The following is an 18,776-nucleotide window of genomic DNA, read 5'->3' on the forward strand; positions in this document are numbered from 1 at the left end:
TCAAGGGCAGGGGATTCCCCCCCCCCCCAACGTATTGAGTGTCTTGCATGAAGCCTAACCCAGTAGGCACTGAGTGTTTATTCACTGGTGACCTGATTGCCCCACATACAAACACTCAAGGACCTCAGGAGGACTGGGGCCAGCCCGATACGGGTCACGGGCCACTCTGCTGTGTTGTGACTTGAGGATGTCATGCATGGAGGCCTGTAATGTTTCTTTATCTCCAAACCAGTGCTGAAGATGACACCTGGGAAAAGACCTGCACCAGCAGCCCGTGTTTTGGTCATTAAGGTAGCCCTGTTTGTATGGGGTAGAAGACAGTCGGAGGATGGTGAAGTGCTCTGGCTACCTGGGACTGAATCCTGACTCTCACACTACTAGCTGGGTGACTTTGGAAAAGTTAGTTAACTCCTTTGTGCCTCCATTTCCCAATGGTGTCTCCTTCAGGGGTTGTGAGAATAAAGTGGGTTGCTATGTGTAAAGCACTTAGACTCCATCTGATGCTCGGTAATCACCCATAGACTTTGCTAGTATCCTCAGCCTCCTTATTATTATTATCTGAAATAGTAGGTTATTAAATCACTCATCTTGGCTCTACTTTGCTCGAGGTGATGCTCATGGCACAATAGACAGTCATTCCTGAAAGGTTTTGTCTCCCAGCAAATCTATGGGATAGCACCCACCTACTCATCCATCATCCATCATCCATCCATTCACTTACTTACTGAGTGTCTAGCTATGCATGATTCTTTACTAGGTGGAAGCCAGTGAGTCTAACAGAGTGAAGAGAAGTCCAACTCTGGTGTTGGTGGTCTGTGTGTAGTCACAGCCCTACCCTCGGCCCACCGTGTGGCTTCAGTTTTGCTGTGAGGATTAAATAGCTATTGGTGCTTAGTGAAAGCTGATAACTGACTCTTCTTCCACTTTTCTTATAATGCAGCACAAGGGCGGGTTAGATACACTCTGATGCTGGGACCGCCATCCTGTGCTTCGTTCACAGACAGCTGGAATGTCAGCTTCGGGGCGCTACAAACTGTGAGGAAGTTTGGGTAAATGGCAGAGAATGCGCTGGTAGTGTTGGTAACAGAGGATGGGGCAGGATGCAGGCCCCATGTGGAGGCTCCCTGTCTGTCAGGACCCCCGGGTGGCTTTCACAGAGGACGGGCAAGTTCTGAGACTCACCCTCACCATGAGATAGTGGGTGCTGATTTGGGGTCTGGAACTGCCTCCCTCTGAAATCTCTGGTCCTCATTCTTGTGCTGAGGACTCACTGTCTCCCACTGGGATTAGGGCTCTTGTTGGTCTGGGTGGTTGCTTTACCCTGTGGGACTTCCAAGGGGAGAAGCTAGAGTAAGGGCGGGAGGGAGGTGGAACTTGCCCTGTAGTTGGGATGTGGCTTCAAGGAGGTCTTTCTGAACCCAGACATGGGAGGCTGAGCAGAGCCTTCTTTTCTGGAATCAGCCTAAAACCAGGAGCTCTGGTCGGGCCTGAGGAGAAGGGGCAGGGAGACACTCAGAGGCGGGGTGGTGGGTAAGGAGCAGCAGAGTAGCACCATTGTCTGGCATCTTCTGGGGCCAGGGAGCCACTGTCTGCCCTGGGCTGGATCTGTGGTGGCCCCTCTCTCTGTCCCTGCTGTCGTGAGCCTCGAACCTTCCTGCCACTTCCACCCAGTGTGTGGGGACTGCGACGTTGTCTTAAACCAAATCAGGTGACTGGTCAGCCTTCCTGTAGGATCCTGTGGAAAGGAGAGAAGGTGCGGCCTCCACCCCCGAGCAAGCATATGCTGTAACAGAAACTAGATTGTTAGATGTTTTGTTCACTGTCAAGAAGGGTTATAAATCAGCAGGAGCAAACCTCAAAAGGCGGCTCGGCGCCATAGATGGCTTGTTGACTCAGTCCGCTTGGTCGGCTCCAGGCAACGCTGCCTGGCGGATTTTCGGGAGACCTCACTTTCATCAGGTCCCTCCCTGCTCCAGAACCTACAGTGGCTCTTTCTTGCCCATCTCGTCCTAACTTCTCCTCGGGCCACCTTTCGGGGGCTTGGGGCGGGCTTCTCCTATCTTCACAATTTTATTCCCCAGGCCACAGAATCCTTCACTGCCTCCTGGGTTCCAGAGCCAGGGCTTTAACCTTTCTGACAGCCACAGTAACAAATACTCACCCTTACTACGTGTGGTCAACACTGGTGTTTGCTCTTTTTTTCAATCTTTTCTATTTCATTAAAAAAAGTGTGACCCACAAGGTTGATTTCATGGTAGACTAATGGGTGGTGACCCACAGTCTGAGAAGCAGAGCCAGCTTAACACAGTGCTAATCACGGAGGCACAGTGAACACGGAGGACATGGCAGGGCTGGTAGGAACTCTCCAGGGACAATTGTGTCAGGAGAAAAAATGGACTCATCAAATCTGACAAAAAGTTGGTCCCAAAATATTCTAGAGCAGTGGCTGCCCCAATTTCTTTTTGATTGCACACCCCATCAGTGAAAAATGTTTGCATGTAGCCCTAGCTGGTTTGGCTCAGTGGAAAGAGCATCAGCCTGTGGACTGAAAGGGCCAGGGTTTGATACTGGTCAAGAGCATGTACCTGGGTTGTAGGCTCGACCCCTGGTCCTGGTCGGGGCGTGTGTGAAGGCAACCAATCAATGTGTTTCTCTCACAGATGTTTTTCTCTCTCTGTCTTTCTCTCTCCCTTCCTCTCTCTCTAAAAATCAAAGGAAAAATATCCTCAGAAGAGGATTAACAAAAAAAATATGTTTGAGTGTATAAGTCTAATGTATGTTTGGTTATTTTTTAACCTATCAATGTATTATGTGAGCATATAAAACATACATTCAAAACATAAATTTTAAAAGGATGAGCTAAAGATGAAAGAGACCATATTTCATACTGACATGTTACTCATGATAGCTTCATTTTATTATCAGCAAATATCTGAAGGCAAAATGCAGACAGAGGACAAGGTTCATGGGTTTCAGCAGCAGTTGTAAATCAGTTTTCAAATTGTTTTGGTAATTTAAGATGTTTTTCTGGTTGACTTCTGGTCAGATTTGGGAAACATTGCTTTATATCACACCCTCTACCCTTAACATTGCCCTTCCTTTCCTGTCAAAACCGAAAAGCTCTGTTGGCACCTCCTTTGGCTGCCTCCATCCATCAGAAATGTGGAGGGAGTCATCTTCGACACCTCTCTTTCCCTTGTCCCTCAACCATTTATTTACCATAGTCTGGTAAATATGGGGTCAGATCTTCCCGCATTCTCCTTGGATTGCCAAGTTCCCACCACCTGGGCTCCGTCTTCCTCCCAGTCCTCACAGGAGTTTACACTCCAGATCCCCTCTCACTGGACGGCCCCCAGCCCCTTCGCCTGGCTGACTCCTCACCCCTGAAGCCCCAGCATGAAGGTCACTTCCTCAGAGAGTCCTTCTCTGACCACTGCCCAGTATACTTTCTGAGGCTCTTATCACAATTTCATTTTTATACTTAATATGTTTCAGTTTGTTTAAAGTATATAGCCCTCTAGTATCTAGACCAGGGGTCCTCAAACTTTTTAAACAGGGGGCCAGTTCACTGTCCCTCAGACCGTTGGAGGGCTGGACTATAGTTTAAAAAAAACTATGAACAAATTCCTATGCACACCGCACATATCTTATTTTGAAGTAAAAAAACAAAACGGGAACAAATACAATATTTGTATTTGCATGTGGCCCGCGGGCCGTAGTTTGAGGACCCCTGATCTAGACTATAAGTTCCTTGAAGGCAGGGACCATGCCTGCTGTGTGTGTGTGTGTGTTGCAGTCTCAAAAAATAATTAATACAACTCTATGAAGTAGTTCCAAACAGTATCTCCATTTTACAGATGAAGAAATTGAAAGACAAAGGGTTAACTGCCAAAGGTCACCGGGTTAATAAGTGGGGGTGCTCGTCTCAGACCCAGGTCTTTCAGATTGCAGTGTGTACACTTACCAACTGCTCTAAGTTGTTCACTGGTAACCTGCATAGGCTAAGGGCTGATCTTCAGTCCCACCATCCTTGCTGATGCCCCACCAGCCCTCTACAGTGAGTCTCCTTGTGTTGAACTAGCTTGATTAGTACTCAGGGTCTCCATACAACAACATTTATTCTATGCTGTTCTGAATAACATCACTTTCCCCCAGATAATTCCATTCCCTAAATCTCACCTACCTAAGCTACATTGTAAAGTGAGACCCTGCATTGACTCATTCTTCTCTTTAATCCCTTGGAGAGGACCTGAGGACTCCACATACTGAGTAAATATTACTGATTAGTTGATTGTCATCAGGAGGGTGACAAAGATTTCATCTGACTCCCAAGTTAAATCCTGTCTTTGCACATACATGCTCCCCAGCCAAGAGCAAGACCGGATTCAGAGAAGTTTTAACTGTTCCATTTTGCACTTGTTGGCTTTCTTCCTGGTGGATCTCAACTTCTGGCTGAGACCCAAGAATTTAAGGGTCTTCAGGACCATGAGTAATTTCATGAGTTGCTGATGGCTAATTAGGGGTGATTATGGTTAAGAGGCTCTACTTTCTTATTAACCCTCAGAAAGGACTGGGGGTAACTTTTAAAACCTTGATTATTTTCTCCTGTAAATGGAATTTTCTGATTCTCATGACTGTCTTTTCTTAAGTGCTTATAACTTACCTTCTCATCCTCCCTTCCTTGTGAAAAGGAAATGTCAAGTCCTAGGAAGAATTTGGAAACCAGTGATTTTGGAAAACTGGCTTTATTAGAGAGGACTCCTTGGCACACCTGGACATCTTGCTCATTTATTTGTCTTTCTCTGAAAAGAGGTGTGGGAGGAGAGGAGGCTGGGCCATGATTTTACTTCCCAACTTCCATCACATTTCAACCAAACCTCCCATCCTGGGCTTTCATAAAGTTTGAAACTGTTGGATCACTTGAAATGTTTAGAAATTCTGTTTAGTGAAGGATTCTGAATAAAGTAGGGGAGGGAGTGTTAGCTTCCTGATGTTACTGTGATAACACATTTTCAGTGTTGCTTCACCTCCTCTTGCATGAGTATCATCAGAGCTACTTTTTATTGAGTGTAACTCTGTGCCAGGCACTGGGCCAGTGTCCACTCACTTAATTGTCACGACTACTTTGAGTAGTTTTTAGGCAGTATTTTAAAAGTTTTATTGAGGTATAATTCATATACCATACTTCACCAACTTAAAAGTGTATAATTCAATGGCTTTTAATATATTCACAGGGCTGTGCAACCATCACCACAATCTAATATTAAAACATTTTTGTCACCCCAGGAGGAAACATTGTACCCTCCCATGAGCCCCATCCAACCACCAGATGGTGGCAACCACTAATGTACTTTCTGTCTCTGTAGATATGCTTATTCTGGACAATTGCTACGAATGGAATCATACAACATATGATCTTTGTGGCTGGCTTCTTTTACTTAGGATGATGTTTTCAAAGTTCACCTATGTTGTAGCATGTGTCTGTATGTAATTTCTTTGTTTGTTAGTATTTTTACCCACTTCTGAGGTTAACTCTGGTCCCAGCCCCACCCTCAACCACAGCCCCCACCCCTTGCTGTCCACCTCTCACTCAAAGGAAACAGTTACATCAAGGAGCACAAGAAGGGCAGTTGTACATTGGGGAAACCAAAACACAGAGGCAGGATGACTTTCCTGTGGTTAAGTAGCCTTCAATAGATGGGGCTAAATTTTCAATGCAGGTTTGCCTAATGCCAGTTTGGCTATGAGCTTGGAGTCTGTGGTGTCAACCGATGGTGGTTGGTGCCAATTCACTGCCAACAGGAATCCCCAATTTTGAATGCAATGAAAAAGGAAACTTTTTTCAGTACAAAATAACCCCATTGTGATACAATATGGCTGTGCAAACAGCAGGGCTGTGAGGCAGCTGTGGGGCCAGTCCTCTGTCTGCTCTTCTCCTCCTGGTCTGCTGTGCTCCATTCTGGTCTGCTTCACAATGCTCTGCTCTGCTCCACTCTGTTCCAGTGAGACATCTTTGTGGTTCAGCTCAGCCAGGGAAATGCAATTTTCAGTCCTAGGTGGACAGGAAAAGTGCGTTCTCAGAGCCAGAGGGGAGCTGGCTTATACAGACAGAAGTCCCAGCTCCTGGTCCCTGATTGGTCTGTTCTCATGCAAATGAGGACTCCAAATCCTCACAGTTTGATTGGTCCAAAAAGCTCTATCCTGCTTGATCAGCATAGAGCTTCTCTGGTTTGTTGAAGCTGCACATCTCTGATTGTATAGGGAAAGCCTCAGTCCTATTGGTTGAAATTAGATTTCAGGAATTCTTTCATCAAGGGCTGGCTCAGATGGCAGAAACACAATGCAGGCTTCTCCATGAAGTGCAATTTCCATAAGAGGCTCCTGCGTAGAAATGGCTGCTAGGCTCTGTTTTGTTGTTGTTGTTTTTTTCTTTATTATTTGGTTTTTAATTTGAGCCCAGTTAGCCACCTGGAGCTTTTCTTAGTAGGTATCTTTTTTCTTAGGGTCCTCAGAGATCATCGTTGATAGGTATTTATTGGCCATCTTGTGTGGATTAGTCACTGTGCTGAATGTCCTGTAAATTTGGTACCTCATGTTCATACACAATTAGACTTCAACTGGGAAATCTGGTAACCATAACTGGTCAGTGGAATTTGTGTTCTCATGTCTTCCATTGCTCACTTCTGGTTTCATTGTAGCCTGAAGAATTTTCCCAAGCACCATGCTAAAAATAGCATTGTTGTTCCTTCTATAGGAGTTTGAATACCACTCCCACCTGCAGAAAATTGACAACATCTCCCAGGAGCCCTTGCTTTTTCCCTGGACCCTGGCATCATGGTATCCAATTTCATGGGGTTTCTCAGGTAAGTGGAGAACCTTTTAAAAAGAGAATAAGAAACCAGATCAGTTAAGTCAAAATCTGCTCAAAACATTTATGACTTTTACCTGCATTTTTTTAATCTGATCCTAATATCAACCATGCGAGGTAAGTGGAACAAGCATTAGTATCTCTAATTTGCAGAACAGAAACCAGTGCTCAGAGTCCTCAACTGCTGTGCCACATTCCTTCAGCATAGAGTCAGAAAAAGGGCTCTGCGCTCAGGAACTGTAGTCCCCGTCATGGAGGCTATTTTCAAACTTTAAGCTAATAGGCCCTTTTAAAAATTCTTTAATCAAAATTAAGTAAAATCTCAATATATAAAATAGCCAATGGCACTAGTTCATTAAGATAAATTTATTTTAGCCCGGTCAGTGTGGCTCAGTTAATTGGGTGTCATTCCATACTCCAAAAGGTTGAGGTTTGATTCCTGCTCAGGGCACATACCCAGGTTGTGTGTTCCATCCCTGGCCAGGGTACGTACAGGAGGCGACGGATGTTTCTCTCTCATATCAATGTTTCTCTCTCTCTTCCTCTCCCTTCCTCTCTCTGTAAAATTAATGAGAAAACAGATCCTTGGGTGAGGATTAAAAAAAAAGAAAGATAAATTTATTTTACAAGTTCAGCTTTGTAATATTTAACAGTATGAGGTCATTGAGTCTGTTTGGGTAAACACCAAAATTTGAACTCAGGATTTATGGCTGATAGCTGGTACATCAGCCTCATCACCTGGTTGATTTTACACTTGTTTTAGCTGCATAGTATTAAGAAAACCTTGATCCGTACAGGTAAATAATTGCAATTAGTAACAGTTTTTTGCTAAAACTCATCTTGCAATCTTAGGATATTCTTTAGATTAATTCAGAATCTAGAAAGATGGGAAGGAAGAACCTTCTGCTTCAAAGTTGAGTCACCAAGGATATTGTGTAATCCCCCCCCCATAACTATACATTATTGTGGAGGGACTACTAAAAGGTAAAATGGTTTATAGTATGTTATTATGATGGTGCCACATACGATTGCCCAACCAGTGCTTGAGCATTTGCCTGGCAGGTGCTCTTAGGCCCAGGCCTGGCATTTAATTGAGTGCAGTCGTGCGTGTGTGTGCACTGTCGTCTGTAGTTGCTTGTATAATTACATGAACAGACATGTGCAGGCCTGAAGTTCAAAAGCCTGTGCAGAGCTACAACCTTCTTCATCAGTGACATTCACAAGTGTGTCAGAAACAGTTAGAGGCCTCTGCAAAATCCAGCCATTGTCAGGGCAGCCCACGTTAATGTTTTATGGTCTCTGCAGGGTTCATATTTGCCATTTAACTTAATTTTGCATGTGTGCATTTTTAAGCAGTAGTTTAAAAAATAATTTAAAAGATATTTGAAGACATGCACTATACATGTGTTTTGTGGAAGCTCCATCACACTGCTGCAAAACCACTGGCCACAGGGGGACCTCGGCCTAGTTGAACACTAGTACCTAAGGGGGCACAGAGAAGTGGATGTCACAGTCACATACTGAACTGCATTGGAAAGAGCAGCAGATCACCAAAGTTGGGTTCACCATGTGGTAAAAAAGAGTAAAATCTCTCTCCCTCTCCCTTCCTCTCTCTCTAAAATCAATGAGAAAACAGATCTTTGGCTTTTCTGGCTGTTATCAGAAAAGCCCTTAAAAGTACTGAGGACCCTCACAATTGTGGCCATCAGGCTACACAGGAAGGGCTTTACTTGGGACAAATCCCCTTTTGCAAATATTTTTCTTGATGTCCTAGGATTTTAATTGATAGCCTTGTAAGGATCTGTGGTGTGGAGACCCTCTCCCATCAAGGGGGTCCCGGGCTCACCGCTAAGCTATGCATTACACTGAGTGGCCAGATTATTATGACCACCTGACGTTTGTAGGCAAATTAGCTATAATTTTGCGCTGAAGTTGCTAGAGGGCCAGGTCATTATAAACATCTGAATAGCACAACATACCTAAGTATCGTTGCTGATCAAGTTCATCCTATCATGTTGATGGCGTATCCCAATGGAGATGGCTTCTTCCAACAAGACAGTGCGCCATGCCACGGTGCTCGTATTGTGCAGGAGTTGTTTCAAGAACATGAGGGAGACTTTACCTTGCTTAGGTGGCCCCCACAATCACCAGATCTCAATCCAATTGAGCATTTGTGGGACGAAGTTAAAGGAGCCATCAGGCAGCTGGTTCCACAACCATCAAATCTCACAGAACTGTACAGTGCTGTTCATCAGGCATGGTGTCAGATCCTCGAATCACCTTTCAACATCTCGTGGTCAATGCCAAGAAGAACCCCCGCAGTTTGAATGCAAAAGGTGGCCCAACGAAGTACTGATGGGGTGGTCATAATAATCTGGCCACTCAGTGTATTTCAGAGAAAGTGCTCACAGATTAGAAATGAGCAGGTGGGAGTACTTGACAGCGTGACGTCACCTTGCTCTCCTGGTGGCAGGACTCTGGATTTTGGGCCCTGCGAAGGGATTGTTTGAACCAGGCTGCTCAGCCGGACAGTTCCCCTGAGGACTCGGGGGAAAACTGTGAATTATGAGGACAGATTCTTTGGGAGAGCTCTGCTGGAGTTTCCCATCAGGTCTCCTTCCTAAGCCAGGTACTCAAACTATTTCACATCACAGTCTGTTTCTAGAGCCATGTAAACTGGGGACGGGCGGTGGGGGTGGTGGACAGACATCACACAACCCTCCACACCCAACAGAAAACAAACATAGAGTGTCTTTTGTTTAAATACTTTTCAAAATGTTCTGGGGAAAAGGGCTATGGTTACTTTACGAGTAAGAGGTCATTGATAAAAATGGTAGATGAGAAACACATATTTAGGCCTTTTTAAAATTTATCAAGGCAACCAAATGGGTAAAGATCCATTGGAGAAGCTGACGGATTTCTCTGCCTATAGGGAAAGCAGGTCAAAATTAGAAGTTAGCTGCCAAGAAAATCCCTCAGAGGAAAAAACATTTAAGGGGATTCACAATTCTGATATGTAGAGATTTAGTTTAAAAATCCCTGCTCAGTTTTTGCCAAGTCACAAAAAAGCATAAAGTCAGCTTCTTCCTCATTAAAAGGGACAGAGAAGCCCTTACTACTAATGTAGCAAGAGTAGCTCGGCTCACTCAGAGTACATAGTAATGAAAAAGAATTACAGTTAAACCCAGTAGCAGAAGAAATGTAGCAAGAGTAGCTCGGCTCACTCAGAGTCCATAGTAATGAAAAAGAATCACAGTTAAACCCAGTAGCAGAAGAAATATAAGATTTAAACGTTTAATGGAACTGGTTAGTGGCTGTCACTGAACCTTGGACCAGATCTGGATGCCATGCAAAATGTAAGGTAAGTAAAATCCTTTTGGACCAAAGAGTCGGTCAAGGCTAGATTAAGGAATGTTCCTTAATCTGTTCCAAGTTAGAGAGGAAAAGGTACTAAGTGATGAGAAGTGTTTATATTGCTAAAGACATGTTCCAAATTGTGCACCTTTTTCTTTGTATGCACAGTTACATCCTTCTGTGCTTGTTCAGTGACTGAGTTGAAGGAAACAGTTTCTCCCCAGAAGCTCTGTAACAAGCGATGACGACTGCCTACCATGGGCAGCCAGCTGAGTCTGTTAGAGCCAGTCTGCTTGCTTGGGGCTCTTCCTTTACCTGGTGGAGTGCTTTAGTGTAATTGATATGTCTTATGTCTAAAATGAAAACACAGAAGAAAACAAAACTATGAAAATGCCAAATGATTGGTTAAATTGGCAGGAAATAAAGTTGATTCAGTGATTCTTATTTTGAATGGTAGTTTTTGAAGAAATGCAGATGTAATTAGAGAGATTACAGAGTTAGATGGTGATTTTTATAGATTTTATGGGGAGTTCTGGATCATTTTAAGCGTTGTACAGATTGATGGCCCTAGGTCAAGTGTCTGGTTTTAGTCTTCTGAAAAGAAAGGCTTTTCTTTTCCTTGATATACATTTCAGTGAATAATATTACTGTAATGCCTGTCAGCTACTTCACTTAGAAATACAACTAAAGGGATTGAGGAAATGAGAAAGAGAAAGGTGGCTGATGTTCTTCAGGCAACTGAAAAAGATCCTGAATACAGAAAGGAAGAAAGTGGGTAAAGAAAGTGTGTTTGTATGAGAAAGAGAATGCCCAAAATAGTGATATTTGAGGTATGACTCAACAGTGAGAACAGAGATTCCCCTCAGGGGTAAAGAAATCTATATGTATAAAACCCTAATATGCAAATAGACCATACGGCAGAACAACTGAACAACCGGTTACTAGGACGTGTGCTGACCACCAGGGGGCGCATGTGGAACATGGGAGGTGCTGGCAGCAGGCAGCAGAGTGCAGAACATGGCGGGTGTCATTGGCTATGCTGGGATGGTGGAGCAGGTGAGCAGGGGCGCCAGACCAAGGTGGGTTGCTAGTTGCTGTCATTGGGGTGAGCCTCTGGTAGTTATTGAAAATTCTTTGTTCTTGTGCACCACGGTCCCACTTGGCGCTTGCACTTGCTGCTAGTGTCAGCCCCGCTTGCACCCGCTGCTGGCACTGGAGCCACCGCTCGCACCCGCTGCCAGCGCCCAGCGCTGGCCCCGATAGCTCAGTGCCGTCAGCAAGTTCAAGCGGCGACTGCCGGCCCCGATCACCCCTCAGGGCTTCTCCACTCCCCCTGCTCCTGAGAGGTGATCGGGGCCGGCAGCCGCCTTTCGCACCCACTGCCAGCAACAGCCCTGCTCTCAGCGCATGGGAGTGGCAGCGGCAGGAGCCGGACTGCTGGCAGACTGGACTGGGGGCCGCTGTGGGAGGGGTTGGGCGGGGGCACGGAGGATGGGCTGAGACCCACCCCTGTGCCCACCGAAGCCTCATGGCCCACAGTTCCTTTCAAGATACACAAATTCACGCACTGGGCCCCTAGTATGCCAGTGACCAAGGAGTGGGGAGAAGGAGGAGAGGAAGGGAAGGAAGAAGATGAGAAAGAAGAGGAGGAGGAGGGGGAGAGGGAAGAAGAGGAGGGTCATACATATTCAACCTCATGGTGTTAATAGGCAGGGACAGTTGGTGTAGCCCACATCTAAACCGCTGCCCAGTTGATGCTTAATAAATATTTGTTGAATATTGAATGAATAAATTAATAATTATCTTTTATGTAAAAGGAGTAAAGTAGAAAATTTTTCTTTCCTGACCAGGATCATTAATTATAAAATAGGTTAAAGTAGAAAATCATACAAATTATACACACACACCTTTAACAGTTTATTTTTTACTTAAAACACATGTGCATTCACTCACCAGTTTTTTATGTGAGGCCAAGGACTTTTCTTTGAGCATGAACCCCTGATCGTCTCTCCTGCACAAACCACACCCATGAGCATTATCTAAGCATTTGGGTTTCTTTAATGTGGGGTGAGAATTTAAAGACATTTGCAAAGCAATCTGAGTACAGAATGATTCTAGAGTTTTATTTTTCTTTCCCCTAATCATTTACGGTTGTCTCATCTACACCTAATTTGCCAGCAGTTTTTTGTGTTTTTTTTCTTGGCTACTTTACTTTAATGCATCTTTACAAAGCATTCAGCTTCATTTTGTAGAAACAGCTAACAACTACTCTTAATTTTTGCACTCTATTTCATGGGTCTATGTGTTATATGAATATTTTATGTAATCGCAAAGCAACTGGCATAAACAGGTATGGGACCGTGGTTGACTCTCTATAAACACAAGTCATCTGGTGAGAGCAGATGAACACAAGTGTACCAGCAAGAACCTGCTGGAATGTGTTCTGGGAAGCCCGGTAGGAGCCATCTGAATGGCAGGCATAGAGGCCAGGAGGAAATAAAATTGATTTTTGGAAGACTGCCCTGGCAAACCCCTTCCTATAAAATGATGGCAGGGATTCGGACAGTATTGATTTTTTGTTATGCCTGGCACAGCCCTGCACCTGGACCATGTCCTCATCACTTAATACTTGACTGTGGGATTTGCTAGAACATTCTGTACCAAAAGGGTTCAATGGAGTCAAGGTGTGATCATTGGGTTTCAAGCTACCCATTCCTTACGTATCCAAGTAGATTTATAGACCTCAGTTAACACTGACCTCCTGGGATCAGAACCAATGACTCCAACTTATAGAAATCCTCCTTTCACGATTGTGTTTCTTTTCCCAGTTCTTCTATTTTTATGACGGAATTCTGGACGCACTTAGAAAACACTTTGTTGATGAAAAGTGTCTGTCACAGCAGCACTTTCATTTTTTTAGTGGCTGATACTTCCTCCCTCTTTCTCCCTTCTTCTTTCCATCATGTCATTCTTTGATTCACTTCCTATTTATTATCCCTGAGTGTGGACTCTGCTGAGTGTTCTGCTAGCTGCAAAGATGTATCAGAACTGTTTTCTGGAGAGCAGGGAAATTTACCAAAGGATGTTGTGCCCAGAAAAGCTATGCAGTGACAGAACACCTCACTTTTCCAGAGGCCCTGGTCCAGAAAACAGAAATGGCTGCAAGAGTGGATAAGCTGGAAATAAGCAATAAAAACCAATATGCAGTTAGAATAGGTGTCCCAAAGTCCATGCTTTAAAATGGAAATATTTGCCCCACAAAAGCCAGGCAGGTCTTTCTCCAGAGTCTGTATGGTCTTGGTTTGTCTGCAGCTTGGTTGTCTAAAGGTTTCCAAGGTCAAGGCCGACCCGAAGGGAGCCGATTAGGAGTACACAGGCTCATCCACAGTCCAGGAGGCAATGCCTGACAGTGGGGAGGTAACAGCAAAAGGCCAGTGGGATTTAGAGAGCCCCAGGCACTGGGCTCTCAACCTCTCTGCTCCAGGGCCACCACCTACTGCTGCGCAGATTGGTAGATATGCACACTGGTGACCCATCTAAGAAAGGTTACTTAAGCTCAGCGTATGTTGTATGAGAAAGCAGAGGGAATAAATAGAATGATTTTTCTTTCAAGGTTGAAGTTTAAATGGTTAGTTTCAATTGTTTTAAAACTTCTAATGTTCTCTAGTGAGGCTGAATAAACGAGATTGTATTGCATTCACTCATTTTCTGGTTATTTTTGCAAGCAGTGACAGTAAAACAAGATGTGTGAAGCCACAGTCTCATAAGACTGGGGAAGGAAAGTGATGTGATCAAATGCGAATACTTGGTGTAAAGGTGTGTTGTTTCCAATGAGGCCCCAGAGCACAGTGGTTAAGGGTCCAGGCCAAGGGTCTGACTGCTGGCCTGGGAATTAGGCTTTTCCCCTTCAGTGAATGCCTTAGCCTCTCTGTGCCTCAATTTCCTCACCTACAAAATGGGTATAATAAAAGTATCTGATGGGATGGTTGTGGATTACATGCAATAATACTTGTAAGAATTGATATTGGTGGTAACCATCAAGTATCGCTAACCAAGATCATTGCTTTTTTTACTCTTAACTGCTGTCTGAGGAAGGCAGATGATTGAGCTGAAGATGTAAAATGCATGCTTAGCAAACTTTTTTGATCTCCAGAGTGCAGTAGGTACAGATTTCACTTCAATGCTAAGATTTTGGCTCTCTTTTGTTAAGGTCGGTATAATTTTATTAGTGATCAGGTTGCTCCCCAAATATCTCTTGGGTTGTATTAACTAAAGAAGAAAAGAAGTTAAGATTTTTTTCTGTGTTCCTTGTTTTGTTACTTGATATGCTCAAGTGGTGTTGAGTTAATTGAGGAACACAGTGGCTGTGACATGACCCACCCACACTGGGGTTGAGGATCGTGGGTGGGTGTGGGGGTGGGGGGGCAAGGCAAACACAGAAGTCCAGAGCCCCAGTTCCATGATGTAGATCTTGTACCAAATTTCAATGCGAATTATTTTCTACGTGAGGAAACGGAATGATGTTGTGTTTAAACTCTAGAACAACACTGGGGAGATGGCATAGCTTTTTCTTTCTTTTTCTGATTGGTGTGAAATTCGCCTACAAGGTGAATCAGATAGTCTTGGTAGGAATGTGGCTTCCCCCACTGCTCGGAGGGAACTGTGATTTGTTTGCCAAAGGCCCTGGTAGCCTTCAGTCTGTCAAAACGTTGCAAGCTGGGAGCAGTTTGCCAAAGCAAACTATCAAAGTGAAATAACACACGAGCTGGAGCTGCACACACACAGTCACACACATGCTCTCGCATTCCCTGAACATTAATTTCGAATTGGGTCAGGAGGAACAAGGATTTGGGCTAGATTGTTGGCGTGTTGAAAAGGTGTGGGCACAGCTACAGACTACCAATTAGATAGGTATGTGTGAGCAGGGCGGGGTATCCCAAAACAGAGTCTGTGAGCAGGGGTGGGAAACTTACGGCCCTTGGTGGAGTTTCTTCTGGCCCCCGGGGTTATATATTGCTAGCGCTGCTGCTATTGCGGCCACAGAATAATGTCCCCGTTGGGGGGATTTATTCTATTCCATTCAGACCAGAGCCCATTTAGTAACTAAGATTTTATTCCAGGATGAATTGTATTGGGTACCCTATGCATTTTAGCCTCACTGGGGCCCAGCTCAATGAAGAAAAGAAGCATCTGAACATCTAAATACTACTAGTGTTGCATTTTTGTAACAAGCGGCACTAGCAAACATTTTGCTGCCATATCTTGTGTCAATCCTATGAGAATGAATTTTGGGGCATCACATAGAAATTAAAAAATGTAACTGATTTTTATAAGTTTTTCATGAGAGAACTTTTTAAAATTTCCCAGATTACTTTGGACATTTTTAATATAGTAATTCACACTATTTCCACTTATCTTGACATTTCAAGATGATGTAACATCATTCATTAATTCAATGAATTGAGCTCTAACTATATAGCAGACACTGCTAGTTTCTGGGGATAAAGTAGAGATAAAACAATTCTCAAATCTCCTGGAGCTTATACTCCAGTGGGCAGAGGTGTACTTTAAATGAATAAAGTACACCTCTTACTATCTCATCGTCTGTGAGATAGTAAGTGCTGGAGACAAATATTGTCCGGCCTGGGGGAGAAGTGCTGTTTTCTTCAGGGCCACGGGGTCTTTTCTCCATAAGACACCCGAAGGTGAGGGAACAAGCTGCAGGAATATCTGGGAGTACAGTTGACCAGGCAACCTGGAGAGCAGTTCCTCTGAGACAGGGACAGACTTAGACTCTTCCCTCCTCCAGTCTTTCTCGCCCTTTCCTGCCTCAAGTGCCCTGAAAGTTTTGGAAGTGCAACCTGGGATGAGCAGTTATGCAGAATTGCTTCTGATTACATTATAGATGTGTGGCTTAGGTGTCTGCCAAGAACTTTGAGGGCCTGGGGTGTAACACATTTATAGAGCTGCTGCTTGTTGTTTTTTTAACAAAACCACACCAAGCTATGTTGTTGTTTTTTTAAATGAGTAACAGTGCCAGGATGTGTTACAAATCATTCGGATTTGTAGGCATGGTTCATAATGTGCTTTCTCGCACATTCACTCATTTGAGGTCAGCAGGGCAGGCAATATTATTTCCATTTTACAGATGAGGAAACTGAGGCACAGAGGTGATTTGCCCAAGGTCATGTAACCAAAGCACATAGACTCCTGAGTCATGATGCACATGTTTCTTGGTTTAGAGCACAAATTGGATCCAGTAAGGATACCATTAGAAAAAAGCTGTGTTTTTCTACCTCCATGTGCACGCCCACTCCTTTAGACACTCCTGCCCCTTTGCTGGAAGACATCTTGGGGAGGTGCACATCCTTTTCCAGTCCTCATAGACGTTCAGCCCTTCCCTTTGGAATGTGTGCACATGGAATATGCTTGGTTCTTGTGCTGGGGCCTCAGCTGCAGCTCGAAGACAACAGCAGGAAGGATGCATTTAACACCTGGTTGCATGTCCCTTCACCCTGCTTCCTGCCCCAGCACAGTCTCTAACCAGTTTGTCATATCCATGCTGTGTGGTCTGTTAGGGCCGGGCTCATTTACATCCAAAATGGGGATTTGGGTGGAATTTAGGATTCTTAGAGACGGTAGGAGCCTCTTCTAACTCCACAAGCCTTAAGCCCAGATTCAGACAGGTTTCCTTCTTCATCTCCACCTCCACACAGTGTATTTTCTTGGACAAGGCAGTGTTTTTTTTATCTCTCAGTTCTGTTGGAGGTCTCAGGTTGAGGACCACTGGGTTGCTTACCTTCTGTCCTCAGGGTTAAACTCTAGAAAGGATTCAAGACAGCTCAGTAGGGCCAAAGCCTTTTGTAGGGATGCTTAAAACAATGCCGTTGGCTTGAAATCAGGGGGCTTTGGGCATTTAATTACTTGACAATACTTGTCTCCTCTGCCTGCCTGCCTGTCTGTGCTGGAGTTTTCACCTCTGTCAGCATCAGTGATCCTCACAGAAGATGAGCACAGGGAGGCGCAGACTCAGCTGACCCAGCATCACCCCGATGGGAAGGGTGGAGTTGGGATTCTAGCCTCGATGTGTTTGAATCCAAAGCTCACGCTCTCCCAGCACACTCGCTGTCTCAGGGCCAGCTGGCTCCTATTTCCGTACCTTCCCTTTATTTGATGACAAGCCCTAATCAGGGCTGGTGACAGTGGGGCTTAACACAGCTAATCCCGCCCCGGGGGAACATATGTGACACCAAGGACCAAGGACTGGCAAGGAAAAGGCTCTGAGGACAGCCTGTGTGTGGGAGAGGAACTCCCCTGGCCCGGCTCCAGAGCCCAGACCTAACCGGCTCCGGGAGCACCCAGCGTGCACTAGCACTTACTGTGTCAGACATGGCACATTATTGCATCCAGTCCTCCCCAGCCCTTGGGCAGCTTCTGTGTTATCCCCATCTTACAAGGAGGAAGACGGGGCTCGAAGAGGTTAACTGTTCTGACCTGGAAACCCTGCTGGTAAGTGGTATTGCTGGGTTTGATCCCAGATCTGTCCGGTGCCACAGCCCTGCCCACAGTCCGCTGCCTTCCCTCCCGGGGGTTGCCCTTTGCCTCTTCACTGGGTCACATCCCAGACCCCGGGTTGGACTGGTGTCTCCCTTCCAATGATGAGACGGAAATGCTCCTTCTGCTGGTGTTGCTGCCTGGAACATGCTCACAGTCCTGCCTGTTGCTGTTTTTCCTTCTCAGAGTCCTGGGTTACCTGCTGCTGTTAGGATTCCAGCTCATCGGCTCACATCCTTCCACTGAACACAGAAAGGTAAGCCATGGCCATTCAGAGGCTTTTCTTCTCTGCACAGGGGGCTGGTGTCACTCTAGTCACCACCTTGAGTTTTGTTCTATTTGGAGGTGAGTCACCGCTGGTTCTGCAAGGAAACACCATTTATAGGATGTTCACCAGCCCTCCAAACCCCCCTAAGTCCTTGGAGCTTAAAAATGAAGCTCCAAGTCTCTGATTAGAGGGTGGTGCTGGCTTTGCAGCCTGTGCCTTTTAGAATGGGGCAGGTGAGAGAGGGCAGTGAGAAGACTACATACCTGGGAATGGTGGGCACCAGCATGGAGCTTTGCCCTCTAGGGCAGCGGTCACCAACTGGTGGTCCGCGGACCACTGGTGGCCCGTGAGGTTCGAAAAGTTGGCGACCGCTGCTCTAGGGGCACCACCAGGGGCAAGAGGTGTGGATGATTAGAGAGACGGCTGTAGCTATAGATAGCTGTGGCTGTGACTGTGGCTGTGACTATAGAAAAGGAACCCTAATAGGGAGCCATGATTTCTGATAGAGGACACAGCCACTGCCAACCAGCAGCCAGGCAGGGAGGGAGCAGGGAAATCAGGACCTGGCCCTCTCTCTCCTCCTCCCCTCTTTCTCCTGTGGTGATTCCCTTTAGCTGAATCCAACCAAAGACAGAAGACAAAAGCCCTGATGCAGTCCTTGAAGGCCAGCCTCCTGGGCCACAGAGCTGGGTGGAGAAGGGTCACAGAGCATCTGGAGGGACAAACAGACAG

General features: G+C 45.3%; 1 protein-coding gene across 1 annotated transcript in view; it reads left to right on the forward strand.

Annotated features, from left to right (window-relative positions):
* Positions 1-984: 984 nt before the first annotated feature.
* The window catches only part of THSD4 (thrombospondin type 1 domain containing 4), a 558,652-nt gene continuing 540,860 nt past the window's right edge, over positions 985-18,776 (forward strand). Inside the window, exons 1-3 of the mRNA XM_023753088.1 lie at positions 985-1,049; positions 6,755-6,863; positions 17,963-18,032. Coding sequence (XP_023608856.1) covers positions 6,835-6,863; positions 17,963-18,032 — 99 coding nt within the window. The 5' untranslated portion in view covers positions 985-1,049; positions 6,755-6,834. The remainder of the gene's footprint in view (positions 1,050-6,754; positions 6,864-17,962; positions 18,033-18,776) is intronic.

Source organism: Myotis lucifugus, unplaced genomic scaffold, assembly GCF_000147115.1.
Source record: "Myotis lucifugus unplaced genomic scaffold, Myoluc2.0 scaffold_41, whole genome shotgun sequence".
NCBI classification, from domain to species: Eukaryota; Metazoa; Chordata; class Mammalia; order Chiroptera; family Vespertilionidae; genus Myotis; species Myotis lucifugus.